This window comes from Nerophis ophidion, linkage group LG01, assembly GCF_033978795.1.
Source record: "Nerophis ophidion isolate RoL-2023_Sa linkage group LG01, RoL_Noph_v1.0, whole genome shotgun sequence".
NCBI lineage: Eukaryota > Metazoa > Chordata > Actinopteri > Syngnathiformes > Syngnathidae > Nerophis > Nerophis ophidion.
The window spans coordinates 47,517,818-47,534,400 of NC_084611.1; the positions used below are offsets into that span (position 1 = coordinate 47,517,818).

At 38.5% G+C, this 16,583-nt stretch overlaps 1 protein-coding gene across 16 annotated transcripts in view; it reads right to left on the reverse strand.

Annotated features, from left to right (window-relative positions):
* adgrl3.1 (adhesion G protein-coupled receptor L3.1) overlaps positions 1-16,583 on the reverse strand; it is a 315,009-nt gene that overhangs the window by 203,446 nt on the left and 94,980 nt on the right. For 15 of the 16 annotated variants that reach the window (XM_061905326.1, XM_061905281.1, XM_061905242.1 and 12 more), the window contains exon 3: positions 3,819-3,935. The exons of the other annotated variant lie outside the window; for it this stretch is intronic. In XM_061905326.1, the coding sequence (XP_061761310.1) occupies positions 3,819-3,873 (55 nt within the window). In that variant the 5' untranslated portion in view covers positions 3,874-3,935. The remainder of the gene's footprint in view (positions 1-3,818; positions 3,936-16,583) is intronic. 16 annotated transcript variants of the gene reach the window in all.

Consider the following 16,583-nt stretch of genomic DNA (forward strand, 5'->3'; position numbering starts at 1 on the left):
TGGTCAGTATTTATATAGCACTTTACTCTAGCTAGCACCTTACATTATACATCACACATTCACACAGGGATGGCGGAAGATGCCATGTAAGATGGCTCATGCTCATCAGTAGCATGTGTATGGCAAAGTCAATGTCAATTAGCATCGAGCTAGCACTTTATTTGTCTTCTACCAGGCATACTTGCTTTGTTGGCGTTGACTAAGTCAAATATAAACAATCCCACTAAGTTTACTCTGATTGCTGCTCGGGTGCTTGTTTACTTGCCAAGTGTTTAGTCCTCAGACGTGACATCACAGGTATGGAAATATTTGATTTTAGGTGGATGGCTTCCTGGTGTATATTGCATGCGGTGCCATTCATGTCAGGGTTACAGCTTCTTTAAACCACATTCTAACTCCACACTGAGATGAGATTTGAACCCACAACCCCTTCTGATGGAATGCTGCGTTCCAGTTCTGGTTTCATGTTACTGAGCAAGCGGCAGGGAGGTGAAGGTGTGTGTTCCTGCTTGTCAGCGAGCAGACAATTTATGTTGGCTGCAAACTATGCTGCTATAAAAGAAGCCTATTTTGCAGCTGAGATTGAAGCTTTTATAGAAAAACCATCCCCACATCCCCTGCCTGCACGTGCACTTTCATGGAGGCCCACGGCCCTAGGGGCTGAAACAGTGCCTTGGAGCAAGGCAGGGAAGTGCACACCCAGAGTGGCGTTTGGAGGTCAAAGCACATCAACATGTACCTTCATGTGCAGCACACTCACATCAACATGTGCCTTCATTTGCAGCACACTCACATCAACATGTACCTTCATGTGCATCACACTCACATCAACATGTGTCTTCATGTGCAGCACACTCACTTCAACATGTGTCTTCATGTGCAGCACACTCACATCAATATGTGCCTTCATGTGCAGCACACTCACATAAACATGTGCCTTCATGTGCAGCACACTCACATCAACATGTGTCTTCATGTGCATCACACTCACATCAACATGTGTCTTCATCTGCAGCACACTCGCACAGACATGTGTCTTTATGTGCAGCACACTCACATCAACAAGTGCCTTCATGTGCAGCACACTCACACCAGGGGGCGTGGCCTTCAAACTGCTATTGAAATGTTTGTAACTGCTGCCACAGCTCACCGACATGGTCCTCTCTGGAGTGAGACGGATGAACTTGAGGTCACTTGGTGTAAATATTCTTCTCACTATTGGTCCTGTCATGTCTTCATCACTAAGCAAATGTCAAACTAACAACATGTGAAGGGAAAAATCCAGTTTAGAGAGTATATATCGGATCCAGGAGGAGCAGTGTGGTTTTGGTCCTGGTCATGGAACTGTGGACCAGCTCTATACTCTCTGCAGGGTCCTTGAGGGTGCATGGGAGTTTGCCCAACCAGTCTACATGTGCTTTGTGGACTTGGGGAAGGCATTGGACTGTGTCCCCCGGGAAGTCCTGTGGGGAGTCCTCAGAGAGTATGGGGTATGGGTCTGATTGTGGTGGTCCGCTCTCTGTATGATCAGTGTCAGAACTTGGTCCGCATTGTAACACAGTAAGTCAGACACATTTCCAGTGAGGGTTGAACTCCGCCAAGGCTGCCCTTTTTCACCCATTCTGTTTATAACTTTTATGGACAGAATTTCTAGGCGCAGTCAAGGCGTTGAGGGCATCTGGTTTGGTGGCTGCAGGATTAGGTCCCTGCTTTGATGATGATGTGATCCTGATGGCTTCATCTGGCCAGGATCTTCAGCTCTCACTGGATCAGATGGCAGCCGATTGTGAAGCGACTGGGATGAGAATCAGCTCCTTCAAGTCCGAGTCCATGGTTCTCGCCCAGAAAAGGGTGGAGTGCCATCTCCGGGTTGGGGAGGAGATCCTCCTTCAAGTAGAGGAGTTCAAGTACCTGGGAGTCTTGTTCACGAGTGAGGGAAGAGTGGATGGTGTGATGGACAGGCGGATCGGTGCGGTGTCTTCAGTAATGCAGACGCTGCATTGATCCGTTGTGGTGAAGAAGGAGCTGAGCCGGAAAGCAAAGCTCTCAATTTACTGGTTGATCTAGGTTCCCATCCTCACCTATGGTCATGAGCTTTGGGTTATGACCGAAAGGACAAGATCACAGGTACAAGCGGCCCAAATGAGTTTGGGTCTCTCCCTTAGAGATAGGGTGAGAAGCTCTGTCATCCGAGAGGAGCTCAAAGTAAAGCCTCTGCTCCTCCACATGGAGAGGAGCCAGATGAGGTAGTGCGGGCATCTGGTCTGGAGGCCACCCGAACGCCTCCCTAGGGAGGTGTTTAGGGCACGTCCAAGCGGCAGGAGGCCACGGGGAAGACCCAGGACACGTTGGAAAGACTATGTCTCCCGGCTGGCCTGGGAACGCCTCGGGATCCCCCAGGAGGAGCTGGACCAAGTGGCAATTAGGAATTAACTTAGAGTCAGGGTGAGTAAGAATCTTGATTCGAACGTGAATGGATTTTGTTGTGCACCCCTCATATCCTGTGCAAAACTGTGACTGACTTTTAAATTGAAGCAGCCCTAAAGGTATTCAACTAGCATTATATTTACGCAACTAGCATTATATTTAAGTATATTCAACTAGCATTATATTTAAGTAACTGGCATTATATTTAAGTATATTCAACTAGCATTATATTTGAGTATATTCAACTAGCATTATATTTAAATAACTAGCATTATAAATAAGTATATTCAATTAGCATTATATTTAAGCAACTAGCATTATATTTAAGTATATTCAATTAGCATTATATTTAAGCAACGAGCATTATACTTAAGTATATTCAACTAGCATTATATTTAAGCAACTAGCAATATATTTTAGTAACTAGCATTATATTTAAGTTTATTCAACTAGCATTATATTTAAGTATACTCAACTAGCATTATATTTAAGTATACTCAACTAGCATTATATTTAAGTAACTAGCATTATATTAAGTAACTAGCATTATATCTAAGTATATTCAACTAGAATTATATTTAAGTATATTCAACTAGAATTATATTTAAGTAATCTCAGATCCTCCGCCGTGACACATGTAGTCCTGCTCTGACAACACACCACAACTTCACTTTTAACCTCCGGCAGGTGACATCATTGGAGCACACCTGCTGGTGGAGAGGAGGAGCTTCACCTCCATGTTGACATCACAGTTACAGTTACAGTTAGAGTTACAGTAAGTGCATTGTGTACATCCTCACATGTGCATTGTTACTCAAACTGCTTCAGTAAGATGGAATATATGCTCAGCACAAACAAAGACGCTAGACAGGAAGTTTAAAGTCACTTTTATCCGAGATTGTCATCAACATAATAAGTCTCTTCTCATAGCGATCACACACATCCTGTTGAAAGCTTCACAATAAAAGCGCTGCACTTCACATCCGGTCTAACCAACAAAAGAATGAACAATCTTCTGACGATAACATCGTGTGTTATTTTAGTGTGACATTACTCCCTCAATGAAGCTTTTGTGGCATGTTGACGTGAAGTGAAGTGTGTTGTGCTGGCAGCAGTGCTCTGAAGGAGGAAGACTGTCTTTGAACAAACTCCTGCTGCCAACAATACAAGAACATTAGAAACAGCAACATGCAAAACGAAGGATAGAAATAAAGAGATAAGAAAACATGCATTGACTTGGAAGACAACAACTTCCTCTTTTAAAAATATTATTTTTGCTCCGACAATTATTTGCTTTATTGGCAAACATTTGTAGCTTGTTGTGTTGTGTTGTGTTGTGTTGTGTTGTGTTGGCGTGAAGAGTTGCAAGAGCGTGTCGCTCTGAGACTTACCGATGGCCATGGGAGCCAAGAAGGTGGCGAGGAAGAGGAGGCATCTGCTCCACATGACGCTCAGCTGACCCGGAAGTAGCAAGGGAGGCACTTCCTGTTTCCTGTCAGCACGCAGGCCTGCAGGTGACAAGCAGACACATGATTAGGAACACCTGAAGATGTTTGTTCAACATTATCTACCTGTTTGTTCAATATTATCTACCTGTATGTCCAACATTATCTACCTGTTTGTTCAACATTATCTACCTGTTTGTTCAACATTATCTACCTGTATGTTCAACATTATCTACCTGTATGTTCAACATTATCTACCTGTTTGTTCAACATGATCTACATGTTTGTTCAACATTATCTACCTGTTTGTTCAACATGATCTACCTGTTTGTTCAACATGATCTACCTGTTTGTTCAACATGATCTACCTGTTTGTTCAACATTATCTACCTGTATGTTCAACATTATCTACCTGTTCGTTCAACATTATCTACCTGGTTGTTCAACATTACCTACCTGTTTGTTCAACATTATCTACCTGTTTGTTCAACATTATCTACCTGTTTGTTCAACATTATCTACCTGTTTGTTCAACATTATCTACCTGTATGTTCAACATTATCTACCTGTTTGTTCAACATTATCTACCTGTTTGTTCAACATTATCTACCTGTATGTTCAACATTATCTACCTGTTTGTTCAACATAATCTACCTCTTGGTTCAACATTATCTACATGTTTGTTCCACATTATTTACCTGTTTGTTCAACATTATCTACATTTTTTCTACATTATCTACCTGTTTGTTCAACATTATCTACATTTTTTTCTACATTATCTACCTGTTTGTTCAACATTATCTACCTGTTTGTTCAACATGATCTACCTGTTTGTTCAACATGATCTACCTGTTTGTTCAACATTATCTACATGTTTGTTCAACATTATCTACATGTTTGTTCAACATTATCTACCTGTATGTTCAACATTATCTACCTGTTTGTTCAACATTATCTACCTGTTTGTTCAACATGATCTACCTGTTTGTTCAACATTATCTACCTGTATGTTCAACATAATCTACCTGTTTGTTCAACATTATCTACCTGTATGTTCAACATTATCTACCTGTTTGTTCAACATTATCTACCTGTTTGTTCAACATTATCTACCTGTTTGTTCAACATGATCTACATGTTTGCTCAACATTATCTACATGTTTGTTCAACATCATCTGCATGTTTGTTCAACATTATCTACCTGTATGTTCAACATTATCTACCTGTTTGTTCAACATTATCTACCTGTTTGTTCAACATTATCTACATGTTTTTTTCTACATTATCTATCTGTTCGTTCAACATTATCTACCTGGTTGTTCAACATTATCTACATGTTTGTTAAACATTATCTACCTGTTTGTTCAACATTATCTACCTGTTTGTTAAACATTATCTACCTGTTTGTTCAACATTATCTACCTGTATGTTCAACATTATATACCTGTTCGTTCAACATTATCTACATGTTTTTTCTACATTATCTATCTGTTTGTTCAACATTATCTACCTGGTTGTTCAACATTATCTACATGTTTGTTAAACATAATCTACCTGTTTGTTCAACATTATCTACCTGTTTGTTCAACATTATCTACCTGTTTGTTCAACATTATCTACCTGTATGTTCAACATTATATACCTGTTTGTTCAACATAATCTACCTGTTTGTTCAACATAATCTACCTGTTTGTTCAACATTATCTACCTGTTTGTTCAACATAATCTACCTCTTGGTTCAACATTATCTACCTGTTCGTTCAACATTATCTACCTGTTTGTTCAACATTATCTACCTGTTTGTTCAACATTATCTACCTCTTGGTTCAACATTATCTACCTGTTTGTTCAACATTATCTACCTGTTTGTTCAACATTATCTACCTGTATGTTCAACATTATCTACCTGTTTGTTCAACATAATCTACCTATTGGTTCAACATTATCTACATGTTTGTTCAACATTATTTACCTGTTTGTTCAACATTATCTACATTTTTTCTACATTATCTACCTGTTTGTTCAACATTATCTACATTTTTTTCTACATTATCTACCTGTTTGTTCAACATTATCTACCTGTTTGTTCAACATTATCTACCTGTTTGTTCAACATTATTTACCTGTTTGTTCAAAAAATATCTGCCTATTTTTTTCAACATTATCTACCTGTTTGTTCAACATTAGCTACCTGTTTGTTTAACATTATCTACATGTTTGTTCAACATTATCTACCTGTATGTTCAACATAATCTACCTGTTTGTTCAACATGATCTACCTGTATGTTCAACATTATCTACCTGTTTCTTCAACATAATCTACCTGTTTGTTCAACATTATCTACCTGTTTGTTCAACATTATCTACCTGTTTGTTCAACATAATCTACCTCTTGGTTAACATAATCTACCTGTTTTTGCTACATTATTTACCTGTTTGTTCAACATTATCTACCTGTTGGTTCTACATTATCTACATGTTTGTTCTACATTATCTACTTGTTTGTTCAACATTATATTATAACCTAATATATAAATTCTAAAAACTGCTTTGTGGATCCATATGTCCCCGCGACTCCAAAGGGAATAAGCGGTAGGAAATGGATGGATGGATCCATATGTATGTGTAGATATGTGGTGTTTATAAGCTAATAATTGTTTTATATGTGGTGTTCTACTATGACCTGGTTCAAGATCTCATCTAAGGTCACTGATCACTAATCAGCTGGTTCACAAACGCTGCAACCGTGTGGAGAACATTTACACATCACATGTGAGTGGAGAACATTTGTAGAACCAATAGTGAGCAGACATGAGTCCCGAGAGCCAGAACATAAGACCGGTGTTGGAGAAAGTGCTGATTTGAACAAGTTAAGGTTTCCACCGGGACTCGTTTCCACCAGCGTTCCTAATGTGTGAAAAGTGTCCACACTTGAGTCTAATTGTGCATGTCACGCTCAGACGAAGATAAACTATTTATTTGCTTCGAATGTTTTCTTCAGCAAACCAACAATGCAACATTTTGCTGCAAACAAAGTCTCTGCTTCAATAAATTCCACGTTTACACATTCCAGTCACAACTTTCCAAATCCATTTACCAGTACTCTAGATTACTTTTTTTCCTGCGCTTTGAACCCAGTAACTTAGAAAAAGGTAGGTCTAATTGATGGATTGTTCTTCACTGACAGCAATTATGCAAATTATTTTAATTTACTGCAAGCAAGTCTTATTTTTTGTAATATGGCGTCATCTGCTGTTTAAAGCTTTCAACCGGAAGTAGAAGTGCCGTTCGGTCTTTTAGCCTTCAATAACCTTTCTGCACGTATGGATTCTTCACAATGTGTGTTATTGTTTTGGCTATGGCGCCATATTTTGGACGAGTTTTCTCACTGCAGGCTTCTGCCTAACTACGTTACTAATTTTTGGATTCTTTTAATTATCACTCCAAGTAACGTTTGTAGGTTTTACATTGTAACTAAAACAATTTTTATTCACTAAAGCGTCCCATGTGTGATGTCTGTAGGAGTGTTTTAATGCATATTTGTACCTGCTTTCGTAATGTAGTCAAGCTAGCATCGTTATTATTAGCTAATATGCCAACATGTTTACAAGTGTCTGTGTTAGTATAATTAACTTACATTCTTTTTGTCTTGTTTCACTTCCACAAATTCCTCAGTGAATTCTCCAAAACGTCAGCGTGGTGTTATTGAGTCTGTTTTGATGATTGGAGAGCTAGCCTGTGCAGCTACGATGACTTCTGTTTTGTTCAATACTCGTTTTACTGTACTGTTTCAGACAGCGTTTGTAAACAATTAAGGTATGTAAATAAACATTCTGTGTAAACAAATCATTTCACAGCGTATATATCTGACACTTATAGTCCGGTGCGGCTTATATACAGAACAACATATGATTTGTGTAGTGGGTGGTGTGGTGCAGGAGGCCAAATGAAGGCAAGATAACTGTTAAGTTTAGTTAAGTTAAGTTAAGTTAAGTTAAGTTAAGGTGTGGTGCAGTAGGCCAAATGAAGGCAAGATAAATGGAGCATCAAGACAGAGCCATGGGAAATATACCATGTGGGACATAGACTATTGATCATGGTGACCATCATGTTTGGATGGCAGCAGTGCATCACTATCAAGTTTGGAGAGAAGAAGTGCATCTCCTTGTACGCAACTTGCTGCAACCCTCTTATGAAGACCAGGTTTTTATTTCCAATATTCCAAGTGTCAGAGTGACACGCCGACCTTCTGTAGGCACCATGGGACACATGCATAATGCATGATGATCTTCTACAGGACACACACCTTCATGCTGGAGACACACACACACACACACACACACACTCCAGATTCAACTGCCGCACGCATCTGCCTTTTTATTGTCGTCGTGCGTTCCAACACCTCCAAATAGAGCCAAGAAATGTCAAATTTTACATGGAATTATGTTCATAAAATAGATTTAACACCTACACTGTAGTGCTTACTGTACATCCATGTCAACATGCAGCATGTATTACATCTACTGTAGTTCTTACTGTACATCTATGTCGACATGCAGCATGTACTGTTCTATACGGGGATAGAATGCAGCACTTCAAACATGATGATGACGTTCATCTAGCATCTGATTATTCAGCAATTAGCACAGAAAAATTTGGCTTTATTTACATGGAACTAACATTCTTCCATTGTGTGTGTGTATATATATATATATATATATATATATATATATATATATATATATATATATATATATATATATATATATATATATATATATATATATATATATATATATATATATATACATACATACATGTATATATACATATATATGTATATATATATATATATATATATATATATGTGTGTGTATATATCTCTATATATACACACATATATATATATATATATATATATATATATTTATATATATATATATATATATATATACAGATATATACACACACACACACAGGTATATAGACATATATATATGTATATACTCTATATTTATGTATATGTTTATATATATGTATGTATGTATATGTATATATACATATATATGTATATATGAGTATATACCTATATATATATATATATATATTTATATATATATATTAGGGGTGGGCAAATTAATGCGTTAATTACGAGTTAACTCATCAATCTATTAACGCCGACAATTATTTTATCGCACATTTGCGTATGTTGTTTACATGCTTTTATTTTGTTAACGCCTTTTCTTAGCAAGATGGCGACGCCCGGACGGGCTCCGGCGTCGAGGGGCTCTTGGTAAAGATGGAACATTTGGCAAAAATACCGGACAATTCTGCAAATTTCATGGCTGGCTTACAGCGTGGTCACTCCGGGATCACTTACGACCGCCAGACAATTCTGAATGTGGATAGATCGGGCCGTTTTGGACTGAATGACGCGTGCTTGCTAGACCGGCTGGCTAGCATGGGAATACTTTGCCGGCTACATCCAGCGGCCTGTGAAACAGCGGAGTATATGTGTTGTCTGTCTATTTATGAATAATGCAGACGAGGAGTGTTGGCTGAGTTCTTAACGTTTGCTTTCAGAGCGTGCATATCACAACATACAAGATGCCATCATGGCGACACAACCTCTACCGGGTTACCACGCATGCTCGTCACTCCTGTTGCATGCTGCGTAGGGTAGTTCTTTTTTCCCCTGTCTCATAACATCACAATATAGTACCATGTATATGATGCGTTCAGTTTATCAAAGCACCAAGATAACAATCGGAAAATTCCCATCATATCAATTCCCTGATATGGTCATAATTATTTTAAGTGCACTACGCAGAATAAACACAAGATTATTAATATTGCTACTACGGATAATTTGATCAAAAATTTCCTAAAACAGCCCACTATTTATAATATAGGTTTTTTAAACATAAGACCCTGATAAAAAAAATGTTTCTGCTGTTACCTCAGAAATTGCCTGTTCAGATGTTATGATTGTGGCTCAGAGATTTGTATGTAGATTATATTTATTTTCCATAACAAACAGGATAACTTAAATACTCTGGCAGTGGAAATAAGCTTAAATGTTTGTATTTACATTTTTTGAGTTGATTTTCAGAAAATATGCTATTTAACTGCTACTGTTTAACAAGGACTGATTTAAATTGTGTTTGCACAACAAATGTTTTGGCGCTTTTGTTCATGTGGGAGAATATTCCAATAAAGGTGCACTACACACTACTTTTGAATTCATTATTGGGCTTTGCGTATACAATGCAGTTAATCGCGATTAATCAGAGAAATAGTACGATTAACTTCGATTAATATTTTTAATTGTTGCCCAGCCGTAATATATATATATATATATATATATATATATATATATATTTACTGTAATTTACCATGATTAATCGTAAAACAAAAGTGTGATAAATCTACAATTTAAAAAAGTTGACATGCTGCAAACATTATCATTTTTAATCAGATTCATTCATATTGAATTACAATTAATCGCAATTATTTTTCTTTTTCATTTATAACAATACTTTTAATTATGTTCATTTATAATCAAATACATTTAATTATGTTCATTTATAAAAGATACATTTAATTGTGTCAATTTTTACAGGCTCTGGAGAAAAAATTATTTTTTTCACGAATTGAGTTCCAGTTGTTGACTTTTCCACGTCTTTCACTCATTTTGGTTATTTTCCCGTCCTGAAACATTTGACTGACTTCACTTCCAACGTCACGTGCGGATATCAGAAGCGGCGGAACTGCAGGGCTGAAAATAGACTCTCTTAAATATTGATGCAGATCTATAAATGTCCGCTCTACAACTTTCTTACAGCACAGACACACTTTCCTTTCATGCCTTCAACTACATGCAGCTTCACGTCTGATCATGCTTCTGACTTCCACAAGCATGAGATGTCTGATATCTTCCACAAGCATGATGATGCTTCTGACTTCCACAAGCATGATGATACTTCTAACTTCTACAATCATGAGATGTCTTCTGACTTCCACAAGCATGAGATGCCTGATATCTTCCACAAGCATGACGATTCTTCTGACTTCTACAAGCATGACGATGCTTCTAACTTCTACAAGCATGATGATGCTTCTAACTTCCAGAAGCATGATGATGCTTCTGACTTCCACAAGCATGATGATGCTTCTGACTTCCACAAGCATGATGATACCTTAACTTCTACAAGCATGATGATGTTTCTGACTTCCACAAGCATGATGACACTTCTAACTTCTACAAGCATGATGATGCTTCTGAGTTCCATAAGCATGATGATACTTCTAACTTCTACAAGCAGGATAATGCTTCTGACTTCCACAAGCATGATGATGCTTTTGACTTCCACAAGCATGATGATGCTTCTGACTTCCACAAGCATGAAGATGCTTCTGACTTCCAAAAGCATGATGATGCTTCTGACTTCTACAAGTATGATGATGCTTCTGACTTCTACAAGCATGATGATGCTTCTGAGTTCCATAAGCATGATGATACTTCTAACTTCTACAAGCAGGAGGATGCTTCTGACTTCCACAAGCATGATGATGCTTCTGACTTCCACAAGCATGATGATACTTCTAACTTCTACAATCATGAGATGTCTTCTGACTTACACAAGCATGAGATGCCTGATATCTTCCACAAGCATGACGATTCTTCTGACTTCTACAAGCATGACGATGCTTCTAACTTCTACAAGCATGATGATGCTTCTAACTTCCACAAGCATGATGATGCTTCTGACTTCCACAAGCATGATGATGCTTCTGACTTCCACAAGCATGATGATACCTTAACTTCTACAAGCATGATGATGCTTCTGACTTCCACAAGCATGATGATACTTCTAACTTCTACAAGCATGATGATTCTTCTGAGTTCCATAAGCATGATGATACTTCTAACTTCTACAAGCAGGAGGATGCTTCTGACTTCCACAAGCATGATGATGCTTCTGACTTCCACAAGCATGATGATACTTCTAACTTCTACAATCATGAGATGTCTTCTGACTTACACAAGCATGAGATGCCTGATATCTTCCACAAGCATGACGATTCTTCTGACTTCTACAAGCATGACGATGCTTCTAACTTCTACAAGCATGATGATGCTTCTAACTTCCACAAGCATGATGATGCTTCTGACTTCCACAAGCATGATGATGCTTCTGACTTCCACAAGCATGATGATACCTTAACTTCTACAAGCATGATGATGCTTCTGACTTCCACAAGCATGATGATACTTCTAACTTCTACAAGCATGATGATTCTTCTGAGTTCCATAAGCATGATGATACTTCTAACTTCTACAAGCAGGAGGATGCTTCTGACTTCCACAAGCATGATGATGCTTCTGACTTCCACAAGCATGATGATACTTCTAACTTCTACAATCATGAGATGTCTTCTGACTTCCGCAAGCATGAGATGCCTGATATCTTCCACAAGCATGACGATTCTTCTGACTTCTACAAGCATGATGATGCTTCTAACTTCCACAAGCATGATGATGCTTCTGACTTCCACAAGCATGATGATGCTTCTGACTTCCACAAGCATGATGATACCTTAACTTCTACAAGCATGATGATGCTTCTGACTTCTACAAGCATGATGATGCTTCTAACTTCCAGAAGCATGATGATGCTTCTGACTTCCACAAGCATGATGATGCTTCTGACTTCCACAAGCATGATGATACTTCTAACTTCCAGAAGCATGATGATGCTTCTGACTTCCACAAGCATGATGATGCTTCTGACTAACACAAGCATGATGATACCTTAACTTCTACAAGCATGATGATGCTCCTGACTTCCACAAGCATGATGATACTTCTAACTTCTACAAGCATGATGATGCTTCTGAGTTCCATAAGCATGATGATACTTCTAACTTCTACAAGCAGGATAATGCTTCTGACTTCCACAAGCATGATGATGCTTTTGACTTCCACAAGCATGATGATGCTTCTGACTTCCAGAAGCATGAAGATGCTTCTGACTTCCAAAAGCATGATGATGCTTCTGACTTCTACAAGTATGATGATGCTTCTGACTTCTACAAGCATGATGATGCTTCTGAGTTCCATAAGCATGATGATGCTTCTGACTTCTACAAGCATGATGATGCTTCTGAGTTCCATAAGCATGATGATACTTCTAACTTCTACAAGCAGGAGGATGCTTCTGACTTCCACAAGCATGATGATGCTTCTGACTTCCACAAGCATGATGATACTTCTAACTTCTACAATCATGAGATGTCTTCTGACTTCCACAAGCATGAGATGCCTGATATCTTCCACAAGCATGACGATTCTTCTGACTTCTACAAGCATGACGATGCTTCTAACTTCTACAAGCATGATGATGCTTCTAACTTCCAGAAGCATGATGATGCTTCTGACTTCCACAAGCATGATGATGCTTCTGACTTCCACAAGCATGATGATACCTTAACTTCTACAAGCATGATGATGCTTCTGACTTCCACAAGCATGATGATACTTCTAACTTCTACAAGCATGATGATGCTTCTGAGTTCCATAAGCATGATGATACTTCTAACTTCTACAAGCAGGACAATGCTTCTGACTTCCACAAGCATGATGATGCTTTTGACTTCCACAAGCATGATGATGCTTCTGACTTCCACAAGCATGAAGATGCTTCTGACTTCCAAAAGCATGATGATGCTTCTGACTTCTACAAGTATGATGATGCTTCTGACTTCTACAAGCATGATGATGCTTCTGACTTCTACAAGCATGATGATGCTTCTGAGTTCCATAAGCATGATGATACTTCTAACTTCTACAAGCAGGAGGATGCTTCTGACTTCCACAAGCATGATGATGCTTTTGACTTCCACAAGCATGATGATGCTTCTGACTTCCAAAAGCATGATGATGCTTCTGACTTCTACAAGTATGATGATGCTTCTGACTTCTACAAGCATGATGATGCTTCTGACTTCTACAAGCATGATGATGCTTCTGAGTTCCATAAGCATGATGATACTTCTAACTTCCACAAGCATGATGATGCTTCTGACTTCCAAAAGCATGATGATGCTTCTGACTTCTACAAGTATGATGATGCTTCTGAGTTCCATAAGCATGATGATACTTCTAACTTCTACAAGCAGGAGGATGCTTCTGACTTCCACAAGCATGATGATGCTTTTGACTTCCACAAGCATGATGATGCTTCTGACTTCCAAAAGCATGATGATGCTTCTGACTTCTACAAGTATGATGATGCTTCTGACTTCTACAAGCATGATGATGCTTCTGAGTTCCACGAACATGATAATTCTTCTGAGTTCCACATGCATGATGATGTTCCTGACTTCCACAAGCATGATATGACCTCAGAAGCCACCTGGACTCGTCCAAGGTGATGTTTCCATAGTGGGCTGATCTTCAGGAACAATGAAGTTCAACAAGTCAACTTGATGTGATTGATTGCTCCCTAAGTGTCTCCAACGTCTGACCAGCTGTCCTCGAGTCACTCTGACATGTGCTGTGTAGCGTTCCTCTCCTCCATTATTCAGCAGCTATTCTATTATCTCCTTGGTTCATCAACCTTCTGCCATGCTGGACTTCACCAAGCCTCTGCCATGCTGGACTTGATCAAGGCTCTGCCATGCTGGACTTGCACACACACACACACACACACACACACACACACACACACACACACACACACACACACACACACACGTCCAAAGCAGCAGCTGCAGATAATCTGACAGGAAGTGTTGTATTATTGATGTAGACTCTCATTGTTCCATATGTTCCTCGAACAACCTTGAAGTTGCATGGTCCACATCTGAGATGTAAGGCTTCACCCCATTTGCCCACCTGGGCGTGCTGATTGGCCAAGGCTGAAGAAGACACACGTCAGGTGTTTGCAGCCCTGCAGGTTGATGGTGCAAACACAGAAGATGCTAGCAAACATTGACATGGAGTCCATCACACAGATGAATATTTGCAATGACTCGTAGAGTTTATATTTGCTAAATCCGGTACAAAATCAATAAGTAAATTCCAAACTATTTTTTTTCCTACACTTTGAACCCTGCAGCTTATAAAACGGTGAGCCTAACTCATGGATTTTTTTGGCCATGATGCAAATAGTTTTCACAACTTAAGAGTTGTGTTGTTTGTGCTACGGTACCATCTGTTGGAGGAGTTGACTCACTGCAAGTGCTGCTGGGTGAGTGGGAAATCCTTCCCGCTGTTTAAAGCTTTAAACCGGAAGTAGATGTGTTGTTCTGTCTTTTAGTAGTTCATAGCGTTTTTACTCCTGTGGATTCTTCATTCATCACTCAAGCAACGTTTGCAAGTTGTACAAGATAACTAAAACTATTCCTACTTACTATCGCGTCCCATGTGTGATGTCTGTAGGAGTGTTTACATGTATATTTGGACATGCTATCGTAATGTAATCAAGCTAGCGTTGTTAGCATCAGGTAATATGCTAACAGGTTTACAAGTGTCTGCGTTAGTATTATTAACTTATATTCTTTTTGTATGGTTTCACTTTCAAAAATTCCTCAGTAAATTCACCAAAACGTCAGGGTGGAGTTACTCACTCTGTTTAGTTGATTGGAGAGCTAGCTTGCGCAGTTAGTGGGTCCATGACCATGACTTCTGTTTTGTTTGATTAGCTGTTTTACTGCCTGTTACAGACACATGTTGGAAACAATTAAGGTAGGTAAATTAACTTTTAAAGAATATTTGTGTAAATAACTCATTTCACAACCTATATATCTGCCACTTATAGTCCGGTGCGATTAATATGTGGAAAAAATGTTGCGGCTTATGAACCGTTGCACTTCAGAGTCCAAAAAATACGGTAATGATAAATGAGTATTATAAATGATTAATGAAAGTCTAACGAGGGAACATTTTAGCTTGAGAGCAAATAAGCAATATGAGCCCATCAACACGGAATACACATTTGTTGGAAAGTGATGGCAAAAAAAAAAAAAAAAACTATCCCAGTTTTTCTAACTTTGGAAACAAAACTTTACTTCAAGATGAGTCAAGGATTGTTGGTTTACTCATTTAAAATAATTAACAGTTACTGACCTGACAATCACAGTCGTGAAAATAAGTAATATTTTATGTTTGCATCTGAAAGGGTTACCGTCTTGGGAAGGGATTGTTACGGCCACATTCCTGGGTGGAACTGAGAGGTTTCATCATTTCACAATGCAGTCCACTGAAAACGACGGAAAGCGCCACGCCGCATAGCAACTGAGGCTGTGGTCAAAGTCGGAATTACCACAAAAGACATTTTGAAAATATTCCAGACTCTACTGCCATGTGGTGGCTAAAGTGGATAGTGCACCACACAATTTGTCACGTTTCATGTGTCAAGTAAAGAGCTAAGGACGGGGCCATATGAATTCCCTTCATACTGTATTTGAATTGTTATATGTTGGACAATAATACTTTATTGGTGCGTTAACTGGTCTCAAATGTGTGCTGACGATAGGAAGTCTTCTAATTGTGCAGGAAAATGTGTTTTTGATTGTAGGACTTAAAATATAACAAATAAAAAACTAAACAAAAACTATTTAGGATAAATAAATGAATAAACAATTTTAATTATTAATTATGTTTTGCTTTTTGTTTTATTTGGGGTTTTTGTCGCACTCCCTCTG